Here is a 16,067-nt window from a genome sequence, read left to right as displayed (position 1 = left end):
CAAAATAGTATTCTCTTTGTCATCACAATTTTAGCAAATTCCTTTGTTCAAAAGAATGAAGGTATAATAGTTGCAGTTAAACTAAGGGAAAGAGGGAAAGAATAAGTATTTATTAAGTACCTACTATGTGCCAGGCACTGTGCACAGTGCACTTTGCAGATCTTATCTCATTTGATCCTATCCAGGAAGAAGTGTGAATCAGCTTTAGAGCAGCAAGAGTGTAGAGGCAAAAAGAAAAAAGGCTGACTAGATTTTAGGGATGAGCAGAGTCTACTGGCAGGGAGAGGAAGTAAAATGCACCAAGCTGAAGGGCTTCCTAAGTTGCTACAGAGAGATATTTGGCACAGTAGAAAAAGGACCCTCATTCAAACACAAAATAGGAGTAAAGCCAGACAGCACACTGTCCCATAAGACAGATGGGCAGGTTTAAACCATCAGCCTTTTCCCAAATCGATGACTGTGGCTTGTACCCAGTATATGTGTAAACATAGTTGTCCCTCTGTTGCTGCATCCTGAGGTCACTATGGTCCTTCTGACAGGTGTACAGACCCATCTGGGAATGGTGCAGCATGGCATGTCTACACTTTGTGTCTTCATCTACCTCCGAGGTTCCAAGAAAAACCTGGGCCTGGAAGCCAATAATTGCTATGCCTATCTCAACACAGATACTGACCAAGTGTAAGTCCGAAAGGAGGAGAGAGATGTGTGATCCTCCTCCTTCCTAAAAGTTGGGCAGGAAAGGGGTCCTGAATGATTCCTAGGTCCATGTCTCCCCTTTGCAGTTACTTTTGAGGGCAGGCCTCCTTCTGCAAGTTTCTGTATCTTTTTTCCTTCTTCCTCAGGGAGGAGACATTTCCTAAGCCATCTCCCTCTTTCCTTAGTTGCCAGGATCAGTTGTTGGTCTGACCTAGTTTAAATTGTCTCTGGTAGCATTTTTGGATCCAGGGAATCTGTCAAGCTCTTCTGCTACTAAACTGTCCTGTATGGGGAGAATGATTCTTGCCCCCTTCTTGTGAGAGGGTTAAGATACCACCTCAGAAGTTCCATTGATTCAGACCATAGAGGAACCAGTCATGTGGCTGATCTCTTCTTTCATCCCCACAGGATAGAGAGATACCTGTCCCTATCCAGGGACCAAGCTGTGGCACACATTCCCTATATCTTTATCACCTCACCATCAGCCAAAGACCCAACATGGAAGGACAGGTTCCCAGGTGATCAGAGGCTATGGAAGAGGGGAAAGGAGGAGGGTGGGCATAGGCTCAGCAACCAGGTATAGTGACCAGAGCTCTATCTCCTCAGACCAACACTGATTATAATGTGCCTGCCCCCATGAGTGGTTTGAGGAATGGCAGAAGGAGCCCTCATGCAACAGCAGGAGTGACTATGAGGCCCTGAAGGACTCCTTCATAGATGCTTCCATGTCTGTTTTGATGCAACTACACCCTCAGTTGGAGGGGAAGATACTGGTGTAGGGAGAGGTCGGGGAGGCAGGTCAACCTTAGTTCTCTGGCCCAATATTGGGACAGAGGAGTGTGGTCCTGAGGGGAAGTAAGCACCCTGGAAGTGAGGTTTACAGACTGGAGCAAACTGGAAAGGAAGCAGGGATGATGGAGTCTGAGGTCCAATTGTATTTCTTCTCCCTCTCAATCATCTTTGCCTCCTCAGATTCATAACTTATCAGTCAGCAGACCACCCAGCCATCAGGTCTTCCTGGCTGGCCTCTATGGAGAGAACTATGGGGTTGACCACAATCTGAACCATCTACAGCCCCATGTAATGGCCACAAGGAGGGACCAGAGCCCCATCCCCAATCTCTACCCTACAGGTATAATGCCTCACTCTGCTAGCACTTGAGCTGTCTCTATGTTCCTTTGGCTGTCACCTCTTTGCCTCTATCCCTCCCCAGGTTCTGTCTTGGAAGTTCTATGAGCAGCAAGGGGCTACTAGATCCTGGGCAAGGCTGGGAGACAGTGAGGGAAGAAGATAAGAGGGATTTGATTTGTGGTGCGTCTGCCAGGGACTCTTAACCTGGAGTCTACAAACTTGTTTTGACATTTTGATAATGGCATTTCAATATAATTGGTATTTTGTCTCATGCATTTAAAAACATTCTTTGAAGGGAACCACAGGCTTCATCAGTCTGCCAAAGAGGTCCAAAACATAAGTGAAGATCCCCAGGTCTATCCTGGTATTGAATTGGTGAAGCAAACTGGTGTCTCAGCTCTTGGCTCCTCTTGTATTCTTCACTCAGCAGCTGTTTTGCCCAGACCCTCATTGATTTCCCCAGAAAAAGAGAATGTGCTCCAGGGAGGTGGGAGCAGAGCTCAGTCTAGAGCTCAGGGATCCCTTGTCTTCTCCCAGAGATTTGGCACAGTCTTCTGAATTTCCTGGCTGAGAAGTAGGCTTGCCATCTTGCTCAGCCCAGCACTCCCATGACCCTGGTTTTGCTTCTGCCTTCCAGGGCAGGATGTGTTCACCTGTGGTTTGTTCAGGACCCTACATGCGGCCCTGTTGTGCAGCAGCTCCATCCTGCAGAGCAATGTGCACCTGGACCTCCTGCAGCTACAGTCTCGAGTTTCTGCTGCCCTCCCCAAGAGGATGAATTAGCACAGTCCAAGTGGAGCCTCTATGGCAAGGAGTCCTGGGTCCTGGGTGGGCCTGAGAGCTGGGCAGAATGTAAGACACACCCGCCAACTAACCCCTAATGCACCACAGCACTTCACCTTGTTCCTTAATGAAAGCCATAGTTACAACACAGAGCTGTCACTTTGATGGCCAAGGGGAAATCCAAGGTTTTTTAAATTTTAGATAATGGTTGTCAAAGTCAGGTACTGGTGATCTTCTGGGTGGGCCAGGGGATGACATTTCATAGCAGTGTTTAAAATGGGATCGTGCTTATCCTGGGGCTTCTATTCTGGACTAGTAATTTACTTGTGACATTAAACAGAAACCAAACATCACCTCCTTGTCATCTCCAACAGCGTTCTTGACTTAGGTATCTCATGGTATGTGACAGTGTCTAGAGTCTGGACCTGATTCTGGTTCTGCTCCTCAATGCCTCTGACTCTGGCCGAGTCACTTCACATCTCTAGGCCTGAGTTTCCTCGTAGATTATATCACTTCTAGGGTCCCTTCCAGCCACTAATATATCATCACCACATCTTTTTGTGTGAGGCAGTAGGGTGTAGACATGTCAGCAAGCATTGGCTATATGCCTCTTCTGGGCCAAGTACTGGTGATACAAAAAAAAAAAAAAAAGCAAAAAATGGAGCCCTGTCCAATGGATCAGATGGCACGGGGAGAGAGCTGGCTGGGTGGCCAGGAAAGCCTGTGTTCAAGCCCTGCCAATGACCAATGCTGGCAAGCTGCTGGACTTTTCAGGGCTCTAGGCAACTCTCTGAGGCTATAAGCAGCAAAGTGGTTCCCTAGATCAATGAAATCACAGATTTAGTCTCTGTGCCACATAGAGAAGTTAAAAAAAAAATGTGAAGTAGGACAGAACTGTCTGCTTCTTAATTGGATCCCAAGGGCCTCGCTTTCTCATAACTCCAAACTCTGTCACTAGTGCTTTTTGCAGGGTCATTCTACCAAAGCCCAGAGGTCCCCTTCTGCATAACCAAGTTAGCGAGATTTTACCTGAAAGGCATAAGCCCTGCTTTTTTTATGTTTCACATGCTCCATGAGGACGACAACCATGTTTTGTCTTGGCCTACCTCACAGTTGTTTGAGGAAAGTGCTTTTTAAGCCCTGAATTACTGTCTGCAGAGCAGGCACTTCAATGTCTGTTAAAACTGAATTCCCACGTCCCAATGCTCCTATCTTTCTGAAATGCAGGGATAAGATGAATGAGATTTTTTCTGGAGGTATCAGTGCAGAGACTGTAGAAGAAGGCCTAGGCCAGACTAAATTTTAGGAAGAACTACTCATCAAGAGCTTGTTTTTAATCAGTCCATAGCCCCCCTACAATGGACAGGCAGCTCCACTGGGGTTGTTCAATTTTCCAACTCATTCCTGCAGTTCATATCATTAGTATTTCTGTTCGGGTTTTTGGAGGGGGGAGGAAGGTAGGGCAATTGGGGTTAAGTGACCTGCCCAAGGTCACACAGCTAGTGTGTCAAGTGCCTGAGGCCCTTGTGACTCGAGGCAGGTGCTCTACTCACTGCACCACCTAGCTGCCCTATAATTAGTATTTCTGGAGAGCTCTGAGGAGGGGGAGGAACACAGCAATCTCAACATCATAAAAGATTCCCAGAAAGCCTCTGGCACATCTGTATGTACTCCATCTCCTGAACTTCCCTAGTCATGGAAGTGGAGACCCCTAGGCTCATCAACAGCAGCTAATAAAAGGTTTAGCTGGAACCACATCTCTAAGTTCTTTTCCAAAAGCTTTTGGGGTTTGGTGAGAGCACAGATTCGGCAAGTTTCCTTTTCAGGGATAATAATCTTCTTAGGACATGTCCTCCTATTTTCCTGTATTTTTTAAGTAGAAATAAAATTTTCATTAAATTGGTATTTCCTTTCTAACAAGACACTTGCCCCTTAGGAAGGACATCACTGATAAGATGTGTCCAGAGGGAACCAGGATATTGAAGGGCCTTTGGGTCTGCCATCTGAGGATGTGCTGAAGGACTGGAAAAGCATGAAGACTTGTTTAAATATCTGGAGGGCTGGGATGTGGAAGAGGGATTAGCTTGTTCTGTCTGGCCCCAGAGAACAAAACCAGGAACAGTGCACACAAGTTGTCTAGTCTGACATCAGGGAAAACCCAACCATGGGAACTGTCCACAATGTATCACCTCTGGAGCTCTCCAAGTGGGGCTGGGCCCCTTCTTGGGTTACAGTGCAGTGTGGCTTCCTTTTTGATATTAGTAGCACTGGACTAAAGAGCAGTGAGATTCAACTCTCAAATTCAGTAATTCTGTAAAACCATTTCTGAACCTGTGTTACACAAGGAAATCATGTGCGCCTAAAGAATGCCCTCCTGATGTATATGCTATTCATGAAGGATTTTAAAATATTAATTGGGGGAGCGAAAATCTCAGGTATTCCCAAACTAATAAATAACATATACATTCAGCCACGTTGGATTCCCCGATTACTGTTAAAGGCTTTAGTTGTGGCCCAATTATACCTTTAGACTCTCTGATTTCTACATATCCTTTTATCACGCAGGACATCTGGACTGAGGGCCATGACTAACTCATACTCCTCTTTGCTTGTTTTTAAACTAAACCGACTGTTGAAGAGACAGCACACTTTCTACATGGTTTTTTTTCACCTCTTTTTGGCCCTAAAAATGAATGGTTTATATGTGAACCAATCTGAAGTGACAATCCCATCCAATGAGCCCTTGTGGTGTGTATGGTCTGAGTCTGACATTATAGAACTGCTTGGCTTTCAGGGCTGCAATCCAAGCGGGAGAAATCAGCAAACACCAAATTAACTTTTAACCAATCAGGTGATTTATTGGATTTCATTTGGTAAAAAATGAAGATTTCGAATACTACACATCAATCCACCAAGAAGGAAATGGGTTGGACAATGCAGAAGGGCAATAATGAGAAGAGTCAACAACTCTATTTTGCAAGGCAGACTTGGAAATCACAGGAACACATACCAACAAGTGAGAGAGGCCTTTAAAGGAAGCTGGCTCTCAATCACAGCGAGTGAGTTCTAACACAGGTGCAGATAAAGCTCAAGATAAAGTCATTTGGCAAATCCACGCCTGATATGCAGACCTTATGAAGAATGGCCCATGGCACTGAACGTTACAACTAAACCAGATGGTTTACTGGCAAAAGCCTGCTCAGTACCGAACTCAAACCCTATGGGAACATGTCCTAGCAACTGGGCCTGATGCACTACCCAGGTCCTTCCCAGGTTCTCGACTGTTTCAAAAGTACATGTACAAAGGATTCTGATTCAGCTTCAAAATGACTGTCAAAAACACAGGTTAAGATAAAAAAAAACTGGAGGGAAGTGAGGCAGAGAAAAAGGAAATAATCCACAGTTAAGTAATGTGAGATTTTAAGGAGAATCAAAGAATCTTAACAAACTTCCTCTAAAAAAATTAGCCAAAAACAATTTCGAGACAGAAGAAGAACAGAAATGCTTGGCTATTTGGGGGGTGGTGGGGGTCGGGGCAAGGTGTTATTCAGCCATTTTGGAAAGTTATTCCTGAAATTTAGTCTTCATTCCCAAATTTCAGACCAGATTTTGATCCCCTAAAAAAGTACATGAGAAAAATTTCTGGGGAAACTGGCCTCAAATTTCCCAAACAACCATCTTACCCAACAGTCCTCCTTAAGAGAGTTTTGGGAATGAAACAATCTTAAGCTCTGTGCTCTATTTCAGGGTAAAAACCCAGCTCTTTCCTTGACTCAGGAAATTAGAATTTCCAGTGTTTATTGGAAACATCTGTCTGACAATGCAACATCATACTTCCTCAATGCCATAAAACTCCTGGGCCTCCTTTTCTCCTTTAGGCAAAGTCAGAAATCTTTAAATAGCTGAGACCCTAGTCTAACCTCACACTTAGGTGGCAACTTGCCAAATGGAAATGTTGGCTACAGGAACACAAGTATTTACTGAGCAAGATGAAGAGAATGAGAAGACCAGACCACACCCATTCAAAATGTTTGAATACTGAAATCAAGCTACAAATAATTAAATTTCTGAATGCATGATCAAGTTAGTAAGTGTTAGGGGAATTCAGAGAAAAGAAGGGTGCATGTGGACTGCAAGCTGAAAGAGGTGGGACCCAAGGGCACCCTGAAGCAGCTGGGCACGTTCTAGGATGGGGGGACTGGCACATTCAAGGGTAAGCAGGTTAATTCACAGGTTGGTGAGACTGCTCAGACTGTGGTGACCCAGAAGAGTTAAGGGTGGATAGCTAAATTGGTATGAGGTTGTCTGAGGCTCGGAACACCAAAGCAATGGGAGAGTTTTGAGCAGAAGAATGTGGTGAGAGGAATGTTTTAGGAAAATGAAGCCATTCCCTGTGCCATGTGAAGGAAAAGGGGCAAAGAAACCCGGGGGAAGATGATCAGCTGAAAGGCTATTACACTAACTCAGGTGTGAGATGAGGAGCTCTGGATGAAGCTAATGACAGTGGAAACCAAACAAAGACAGAAGGGAGAGACACGGTAAACAAAAAGCCAACACAGTTCTGCCCGAGGAGTAATGGGGCCTGTGGAACAGGGAGAACAAAAGCGAGCCTAAGAAATAGGTTAAGTCAGGAGTGAGGAAGCAGTCTGAAAGACGGGGAAGAGTCTGGTTTTAGCCCTGCTGAGTTCCAAGTGACAGACAGCAAAACATCCATGCAGAAACACCCAGCCAATAGCTCTAGACACTTGGTCTCATGAGGGAGGCTGGGGCTAAAGACATCAAGTCACACAGTGAATGAGTTCCCTGAGTAAAGCATAGAATGGCAAAGTGTTGAGGGGACAGCACGAAGAGAAGTGAAGGGTTACCAAAGAAGAGCAGGTGGAAAGGGAGGAAAAGAATGCAGTATCACAAAAACCAAGGGAGGAAGGACAGAATTTCAAATAACAGCCACGTGAGAAGCTGGGCAGTGACAAGGAGAACGAGAGGCTGATCACCAGAAGGAACAGCAGACAAAGAGGAGAGGCGTACTGTATGTTTTGGAGCAGAGGCAGAAAAACTAGGAAAGTGGGGGAGAAATTAAAGAAATGGAGAAGATAACTAAAAAAAGAAAGTGCCTGGAAAAAGGCAGAAAAACCAAGATTGGGAGCACAGGGAGTTAGCTCTAGAATGAAATAACTTTTCTTCCTATCATTGCAGTGAAGGATGGTACAGATACTGCCTGGTTGAAGGAGAGATAAGCACAGGTGAAAATATGCAAAGGAGGGGCCCTTGAGCCACTCCATGAGGCCAGCAGGACGTTAAATGAAACACACTCAGGCCACAGTCTGAACAGAGTCTTCCACTGGCTTCTCTCTCTCCATGTGCAGCCTGACTCTCGAGCTCTCCCTGAGGTGAACTGTTCTGCCTGGGCTTTCCCTTTACCCAAAGCCATTAAGATTCTCTGGAACAAACCAATAAAAGCAATTATCTCATGCCCGACTCACTTAAATAAAGTTTCTGGCAGGGAAACCACATCTAAGACGCCACCTGCCCTGCCTCTTGTGTGCCCTTCACACCCCTGACACAGGCAAGAAGCAAGGCCACTCTGCCTACAGGAACACCAAAGGCTCACAGTCTCCAGAACCCCTGCAAAGAGACCAAGTCCCACTGGCCAGAGCGTTCTTGAGAAAGCTCTAAAAGAAAGGCAACGTCAATGACAAAGGCAACCTGGTTTGCTGGGAAATCAGCTTCTCAAAAACCTTTTGATGAAAACATGATTCGATTCTCATGTGCAAATTTCTACTGCACCTGTGGCTGAAAATGTGGACATTTATAAATGATCATCTTAGAATTCTAAAATTTCTTAACCTCAGGGCTTCTCTTCCAGAAACCCGAGCCAAATGCATATTCAGTGCAACCAAAGGGAAGCTGTTTCCCCTGCACTGTGGTACACGTGGTACTGAAGCAATCTGCAAACATTAGAAAGAATGAATAATGTATGCTTGATGGGCAGGAATCCAGATGTGGAGAAGAGCCCTCACCACCCACATCTCTCTTAAGTGAGCAGGGCTCGAGAGGCACCCTAACCCTAAATGCTGGAGAAGAGAAAAAAGTCAAAGAGTGCAATGCTTCCTGCTAAGGCAACCTTTTTTACCACAAAGCCCCAGCAGCACATCCTGAGCCAGGATTTGCCTTGGGTCGCAGCCCAGTAAGCTGTCACTCTTCTTCACTCACCCGCAGAGGAGGAAAGGAGGGAGAGGAGGAAGAAAATAGCATAACAACCAGCAAACAGAAAGGGTCTGATTTTATCAAAGTGCAGGTGCAAAGGAGGAACCATCCCCTGCCTTGACTGGCCCAGGCTCGCTCAGGAGCCCCAGCTCAGGGAGACAGGCACTGCCCAAGTCAGGCACCATTCTTCAGAGCTCTTGTACTTCAGACACAAAGCAGTAGGGTGGGCATACTTCTCAAGGTGAAATCAGATCTAAAACAACAGAAACAATACAGTTCATTTCCAAGAATCCTTCTTCACCCCCCACCTTGCTTCTAGCTCTCTGTGATATTGAAAAATTGTACAAGATACAAAAATGGCTTTGCAAATTTAAATGAGAAAACAAGACATTCAGAGGACTGGTTAAATGAGTAGCAGAATAAAACGGACCTTCCAAGAGAGTCTTAGAAAGCAATCTCTGGACAGAGGGCCAGTGAACTGAGAGGGCAGCAGTGCCCTGGCAAAATTCTGAAAGTGGCCCATGCTCAGCTAAAGCCTGGCTCTCTCTGCAGACAGCAAATGGCGGGAAAGGGAGCTTTTCCTTGGCTGCCAACTGAGACCACCCCAAAGGCAAACCCTAGATCATTCCTTCTCAGTGCTAGGAACAAAGAGAAAGAAGGGTCCACACAGCAGCTGCACAGAAGTGGGAGTGTACTGGTGCTCTTCTCACAGAGGCACTTAGGGGGAAAGAGCTTGATCAGGTTCATTAGCCTCCGGTCAAACTGAAACTTGCTCTGTTCTCACCTCTCTAAGATGGGAACAGAAATCAGACATTTTCCAAGCATACAAGAGTTAAGTCTACACCTACTAACTGAATGCTCACTATGTCCTACACGTTTGACTTAGAAAATCACAAAACCCATGCTGTTTTGTTCTTAGAGACAGCTAGGTAGCAGAATGAGCAGAGAGACGGCCATGAAGTCATGGAGACGAGTTAAAATCAGCCCTCACTTACTAGCTTTGCTCTGTGACTCCAGGGTGTTTATGTCTGCCTTAATTTTCTCATCTTGAAGATGGGGATAACAACAGCACCCATCTCCCAGAGTTGTAAGGATCAATGAGGTAGCCCTCATAAAGTGCCGGACAAACCTTAAAGGCTGTATCATGCTCTTCTTTCTAACCTTATAGATGCCGCACAATTGTGAGGCTGGCTTCTTTGCCTGCAGCAGTGGCAACCCTCTCAGAGATTCTCAAGTTTCTTACCTTTTGGTCCAAGCGTTGGTAGTCACTGGCCTTGGGCCTCCTGGTGACTTTGGCTCTCTTTCCTTCCAGAGCAAAAGCAATGATCTGGCAACAAAGAAAGATAAATAGACTAAATGATTAAAAAAAATGTTTTCTAAGTAGGAAATTTTTCAAGCTTTGAAATCAGAGGTAGTCATTCTGGAGATTTAGCACATAAACTCTATAGAACAGAGCACAGTTTTCATGTTTGGTCACAAAGCAGCAGAGTTTTCATGGCTGTATGTACTTATAATGTAAACTTTACATATTTTTGGGCAGCTAAGTGGCACAGTGCCAGGCCTATACTCAGGAAGACTCATCTTCCTAAATTCAAATCTGGCCTCAAACATTTACTAGCTATGTGACCCTGGGCAAAGTCACGTAACCCACCTTGGTTCAGTTTCTTCATCTGGAAAATGAGCTGGAGAAGAAAATGGCAAACTGCTACAGTACCTTTGCCAAGAACACCCCCAATGGGGTCACAAAGAGTTGGGCACAACTGAAAAAATGACTTGACAACATATCCTGATTACTCTGGCAAAACAAGTAAGGTTCAGTTCTTGCAATATCCAATTCACATTTTGGTTCATGTTTTTAAAATGAAATATTTTGAAGATGGGCTTAAATTCATCTTAGTTACCAACTACTTTTAATCAGGGAACCGATTTACCTCGGATATCTACACCACGTAATAAGCGTGTTTCTAACATGGTGCTGCGAATCCCTTTGGCAATCTTGTGACGCCTAGTACTGACTGGCTGCCCACGTCCATATCTGAAATGCTCAACTGCAGTTAGAGGTTAGTGAAAATAAAGAAGTCATTCAAATTTATGGACCCCCTAAAATCTATCCATGGATCCCCAAGGGATCTCAGTGCTCCCAGGCAACTAAGACTATCAGTTATAGGTGGGTAAACTGTCTTTGTTAGTGGAAGAGCTCCCCACATCAATAAAATAACAGGTTGCCTAGCCAGCTCCCTTCCCCAACCACCGTAAGCAAAACAGCAAATAAAAGTAAGGTTTCTTGAGTAATTCCACTCGCAAATCTAACCCTATACAGTCACAGTAATAATCACTCTTTAAAGTTTGCAACTACTTTACATGTAGTCACAGAACTAGCTAAACTTTTTCTTAATACTTTGAGGTATGACTGAGGGGAGGCCTGTTAATAAAAACATCACAATCCCATGAGGTCTGGAGTACAAGTATTAATATGCAAATGTTGTTATCACTGCAGCACTTATATTTTAACTGATTTTTTAAAAAATTCCACTTTTGCAACCTGGTTGCTTAATCTTTGTTATTTTAGACTGGAAGTAATATAAAATTTTCAAGGTTCTCAATAAGATTTGACACTGTCTCAATAGAGAGAGGGAAACCTGGATGTCTAGAAGTCAAACAAAGAACAAAAGACTCAGAGAAGTAAATAGACTAGCCAGAGCCTGAGACCACAACGTGGACCTAAAATCCCAAGTTGGTTTACAGGCATCTGAATAACACAAAATCTCCTTCCTAATGTAACCTACCTTTCGCTTGTTGTGATAGGCAATGTACAGGACAGCTACCAGGATGGCTGCTGTGACCAAATATGCAAAAAAGTGGCTGCTCTCTGAATTTTCCTTGCCTGGGCCATTCTCCTTCAAATATGAGTTGCCATGTTCAATACTGCCTGCTGGAGGATTCACATTGGTGTCTGTTTTCAAAGACTCTTCAAGAAACTCTTTATCAGAATCAGGGTCTGATTCATGCTTGTCTTCTTCTTTGTCTGTCTCATGTTTGTCCTCTCCTGTGCCAGCTTCATATTTGTCCTTTCCTGATTCCGTCCCCTGACTGGCTTCTCCTTGGTTGGGCTGTCCGGCCTGTTGTGGGTTGGTCAGTTTGTCTTTTCCTGATTCTGTGCCCTGACTGGCTTCTCCTTGGTTGGACTGTCCGGCCTGTTGTGGGTTGGTCGGTTTGTCCTTTCCTGATTCCGTCCCCTGAGTGGCTTCTCCTTGGCTGGGTTGTCTGGCCTGTTGTGGGTTGGTCAGTTTGTCCTTTCCTGATTCCGTTCCCTGAGTGGTTTCTCCTTGGCTGGGCTGTCCGGCCTGTTGTGGGTTGGTCAGTTTGTCCTTTCCTGATTCTGTGCCCTGACTGGCTTCTCCTTGGTTGGACTGTCCGGCCTGTTGTGGGTTGGTCGGTTTGTCCTTTCCTGATTCTGTGCCCTGACTGGCTTCTCCTTGGTTGGGCTGTCCGGCCTGTTGCGGGTTTGTCGGTTTGTCCTTTCCTGATTCCGTGCCCTGATTGGCTTCTCCCTGGTTGGATGGTTTGGCCTGTTGTGGGTTGGTCGGCTTGTCCTGTTCTTCTGATTCTGTGCCCTGATTGGCTGCTCCTTGGTCACTGGCCTCATCCCCTCCGGGGCTGGTCTGCTTGACCTTTCCTGGGCTAGCCGGCTTGTTCTCTTCTTTGGCAGGCTCGAGCTTGTCCCCTGTCCCAGAGCCAGGGTTGGAAACCCTATTTACAGCAGTGTGGGGAGTCGGATCAGTATGTCCAACCCCTGCTAAGCTGGCATCGTTCTGCTGGCTGTCCTCATTCTTGGGGTCTTTGGAGACGTCGGACCCTCCTCTTCCACCCGCTGCATTCCTATCCACGTTACCGCCAGCTCCTTAAGAGGGAAAACGGGAGGTGGGGGGGTCACGACAGGTCGTGACAGGAGAAGGGGGTCGTGACATGGGAGGGTCGTGACGGGGAGGGAAGCAGGCCACCACAGAGGGCAGGGAGGAGCCAGGGGCGGAAGGCCCAGAGGGAGGGGCGAGGTCGCGCCTGAAGCCAGGCCCAAGGCCTGGGACGGGGAAGGGGCGGTTGTTTAGGCCGCTGTCCGGCTCAGGCCGGGGCCCAGGGGCCGAGCGGGAGCAGCGCCAGGTTGGGCCAGGGTTCTGGTCCCGCAGGGTCGGAGCTGGAGGGGTGGGTGGGGTCCTTACCGGTCGCGATAGCGATGCTCGGCAGGAGCACGAACCAGAGCAGGAACCGCATTCTGCGGCAGCCGCTGCGCTTCCGCCCACGCACACTCTCGCGACATGGGCGGCCCTGAGGCGGGATCTTGACGTCACGCCAAGACGCTCCGGCTCCCCGCCTTCCTCCTGAGCGCGAAAGCTCTCCTGCCCCGCCTCCCACGGGCGTGGCTAGGGGGGTGTGGCCTCCCGTACCATTCCCGGGGAAACAGTTCTGCTTCATTAAGCCCCTTCTCGGGGCTGGTTTAAGGCAGCCCTGGAGGGACGGTTCGAATTATGCCTCTTTTCTGCACAGACTAAAGTCACTTCCCCAACTAGTGATCTCTAGGACTCCATGTGGCAGGGAGGTGCCAACCTGTCCTGGGAGAGGGGGCTTCCTGTTTGCGTCTCCGAACTGGATGTCCGGTAGACGGCTTATACCCTCCATGCCCAAAACGGAACTCCTTATTTCCCCCCAAACCCTCCTCCCTCTCGGTTTCTCCATCACTGTGGAAGGCACTCCCATTCTCCCAGCCCCTCAGGCTCTCATCCTAGGAGACATTCTGCGCACCTCCCTTTCTCTCACTCACCCCCCCACCCCCATATGCCTGTCGATTTCACCTCCTCAGCCTCTCTCATCACTTTCACCTCTGCAGCTTCTGCCCCAGATTTCGTCTCCTCATCAATTTCACCTCCGCAGTCCCTCTAGGACGTGCTGTCTCCTCTCCTCTTCTCTGACTCTGCCCCAACCCTGGTGCAGACCCTTATCACCTCATACCTCCGTTACTTCAGTAACCTGCTGGGGAGTCGCCCTGCCTGAAGTCTATCCTCTGTTCAGCCACCAAAGTAATTTTCCTAAAGCATAAGACGGATCATGTCACCTGACCCCAACACACACACTCAATAAACTCTAATGGCTCGCTATTGCCTCCAGAATCAAATAAAAAAAATTCTGAGATTGGTATACAAAGCCCTTCATAATCTAGCCCCCTCCTTCCTTTGCTGTCTTTGCCTTACTCCCTCATATGTACTCTTTGACCCAGAGACCCTGGTCTCCTGGCTGTTTCACAAATAAGACCCTCCATCTCTCTGCTCTGACCATTTTCTTTAACTGTCCCCTATGCCTGGAATTACTCTCCCTTCATTCCAATTATTGACCTCCCTGGCTTCCTTTAAGTCCCATCTAAAATCTCTTCCACAGGAAGCCTTCTCTAACCCTCTCAATTCTAGTGCCTTCCCTCTGTTAATTACTTCTTACTTATCCTGTTTATAAGTTGCTTTGTATATATTTGTTTGCATGTGGTTTCACCTATTGGATTGTGAGCACCTTGAGGGCAGGGAGTTATCTTTTGCCTCTTTTTGTATCATGCCTGGCACATAGTAGGTACTTAATAAATGTTTGACTGACTGACTCCATATTTCCCATGGTTTGGCTGCCCAGAATTGGCCCAGGGCTGGTGCTGCTGGTAAGGTGCAAGTGAGAAGTTACCTACACGCAGAGGTTGGCTACTACACGTTGGAGGCTGTTCGGCCACATCATAGGACTACAAAAGGGTGGAAGGGACCGGGGTTCATCTGCTCCAAGACTCTCATGTTACAGAAGAGGAAACTCAGGCTGAGACATGTTCAGTGACTTACAGCCAGGCTTGGAGATAAGCCTTGGATTCCAGTCTTCCTGATGAAAGTCTAGCATTCCATGGATATTTCTATGCTGCCACCTCCTCTCAGGGATCAGATGAAAAAAGTTAGACAATAGGGAGTTGAAGAGTATGTATAAGCAAGGGAAGAGTCTGAATCCTTTTTGGGGAGGGGAATTGCAATAGATGTGGCTTGGACCGTGGCTATGTCTGTAGAGACTCCTGGGCTCAGGGAATGGGCGGGGTGGGGTTCATCCTGCCCTGGCTAATTTGTAATTTAGGCAACTTGGCTGGTGGTCAGCCTCCAACAAATGGAAGTGCATTTGTCCTTAAGCAAAGGGAGGGAATAAATAGCTTAGGCATCCCATCCTGCCCTACAAGCCCTGGAGTCTTTTCCCCACCCTTGAAGGTACCTATAGCCAGGGCCAGCAAGTGCTTTCTAAAAGAGTAGTTAGGGTGGCTGTCACTTATGCGAATGTGTGACCAGCTTCCTCAATGGGAGACACCTCTGGTATGGGAACTTGCTTTACCAGAAGCAAGTTTATTACTTACAATTGATTTCTCTCCTTCTCTCTCTCCCTCCCTCCGTCTCTCTGTCCCTCCCTTTCTCTCTCTCTCTCTTTCTCTCTCTCTCTCTCTCTCTCACACACACACACACACACACACACACACACACCCTGGAAAGAGAACCTTAGAAGTCACTAAGACCAACCCTTCATTTTATAGAGGAGGGAGCTAAAGTGGTCAGCCCCCACTCACTCAGGTCCCAAAGAGCCAGGATCCAAACTCAGGACATAGGGAGTCTGAGTTTTCATGTTACAATTCCCAGAATTTAGAACACCACCTGGCATGTGCTAGGCACTTAACAGCTGCTCAATCGGTCTGAGCAACCTTGGTAGAAATTCAACAGTGTGTCCAGAATCATATACCTGGTATCAGAGGCTGGATTTGAACCTCAGCCTTCTTGCCTCACCTATCCACTGGACCTGTTTCCTCGGCTCTTCAGTCATCTTAAACCTTTCAGGTATTTGACACACTCCAGGCAGACGGCCTGGGAGAGCCAGGCCTGGCCTCATTGGATTAGATCCTAAAGGCCAAAAGAAAGCAGATTGGACTTGTACAGATAACAGATTCACTCAAATTGACTTGAAAAGCAGACTGTCCTAGTCCGGAGCCCAGTAGCTGCACTTTGGTAGAGAAGCCTGGCTGGTGGCTCCAGGTGGAGCCTTCCCCGCCCCCACACTTCCCTCCTCCCCCCCACCCCCCCTCCCCACCTGGAAGACAAGAGTTTTCGGCTATAACTCACAGAACCCAGTGCCTGGCAGACTCCTGGTGTCTCTTTACTTGCCCATTAAATTAATGATTGAAGGGAAGACACATAAAACCG

General features: G+C 47.0%; 1 protein-coding gene across 2 annotated transcripts; it reads right to left on the bottom strand.

Moving 5' to 3' along the window:
- Positions 1–5,442: 5,442 nt before the first annotated feature.
- Positions 5,443–13,178, bottom strand: TGOLN2 (trans-golgi network protein 2). 2 transcript variants are annotated; one of them, XM_036749164.1, is made up of 5 exons: positions 13,035–13,124; positions 12,341–12,718; positions 11,604–12,265; positions 10,061–10,144; positions 5,443–9,070 (listed from the first exon to the last, which is right to left on the bottom strand). In XM_036749164.1, the coding sequence occupies exons 1-5, from the start codon at positions 13,084–13,086 to the stop codon at positions 9,065–9,067; spliced, it is 1,182 nt and encodes a 393-aa protein (XP_036605059.1). In that variant the 5' UTR covers positions 13,087–13,124; the 3' UTR covers positions 5,443–9,064. The 2 variants fall into 2 exon arrangements, with proteins under 2 accessions (XP_036605059.1, XP_036605058.1); XM_036749163.1 differs by having other exon boundaries at positions 11,604–12,718; positions 13,035–13,178.
- Positions 13,179–16,067: the final 2,889 nt, after the last annotated feature.

Source organism: Trichosurus vulpecula, chromosome 3, assembly GCF_011100635.1.
Source record: "Trichosurus vulpecula isolate mTriVul1 chromosome 3, mTriVul1.pri, whole genome shotgun sequence".
Taxonomy (NCBI): Eukaryota; Metazoa; Chordata; class Mammalia; order Diprotodontia; family Phalangeridae; genus Trichosurus; species Trichosurus vulpecula.
Note: the sequence above shows the minus strand (reverse complement) of the source record. Positions and strands in the feature narration are given on the sequence as shown.

Bases quoted from the DNA above. Each gene is read 5' to 3' on its own strand.
- TGOLN2 (XM_036749163.1), bottom strand. From the start codon at position 13,086: ATGCGGTTCCTGCTCTGGTTCGTGCTCCTGCCGAGCATCGCTATCGCG. The intron at 12,719-13,034 runs GTAAGGACCCCA...TTCCCTCTTAAG, and splicing joins GAGCATCGCTATCGCGACCG to GAGCTGGCGGTAACGTGGAT. The intron at 10,145-11,603 runs GTAGGTTACATT...CTTTGTTGCCAG, and splicing joins CCTATCACAACAAGCGAAAG to ATCATTGCTTTTGCTCTGGA.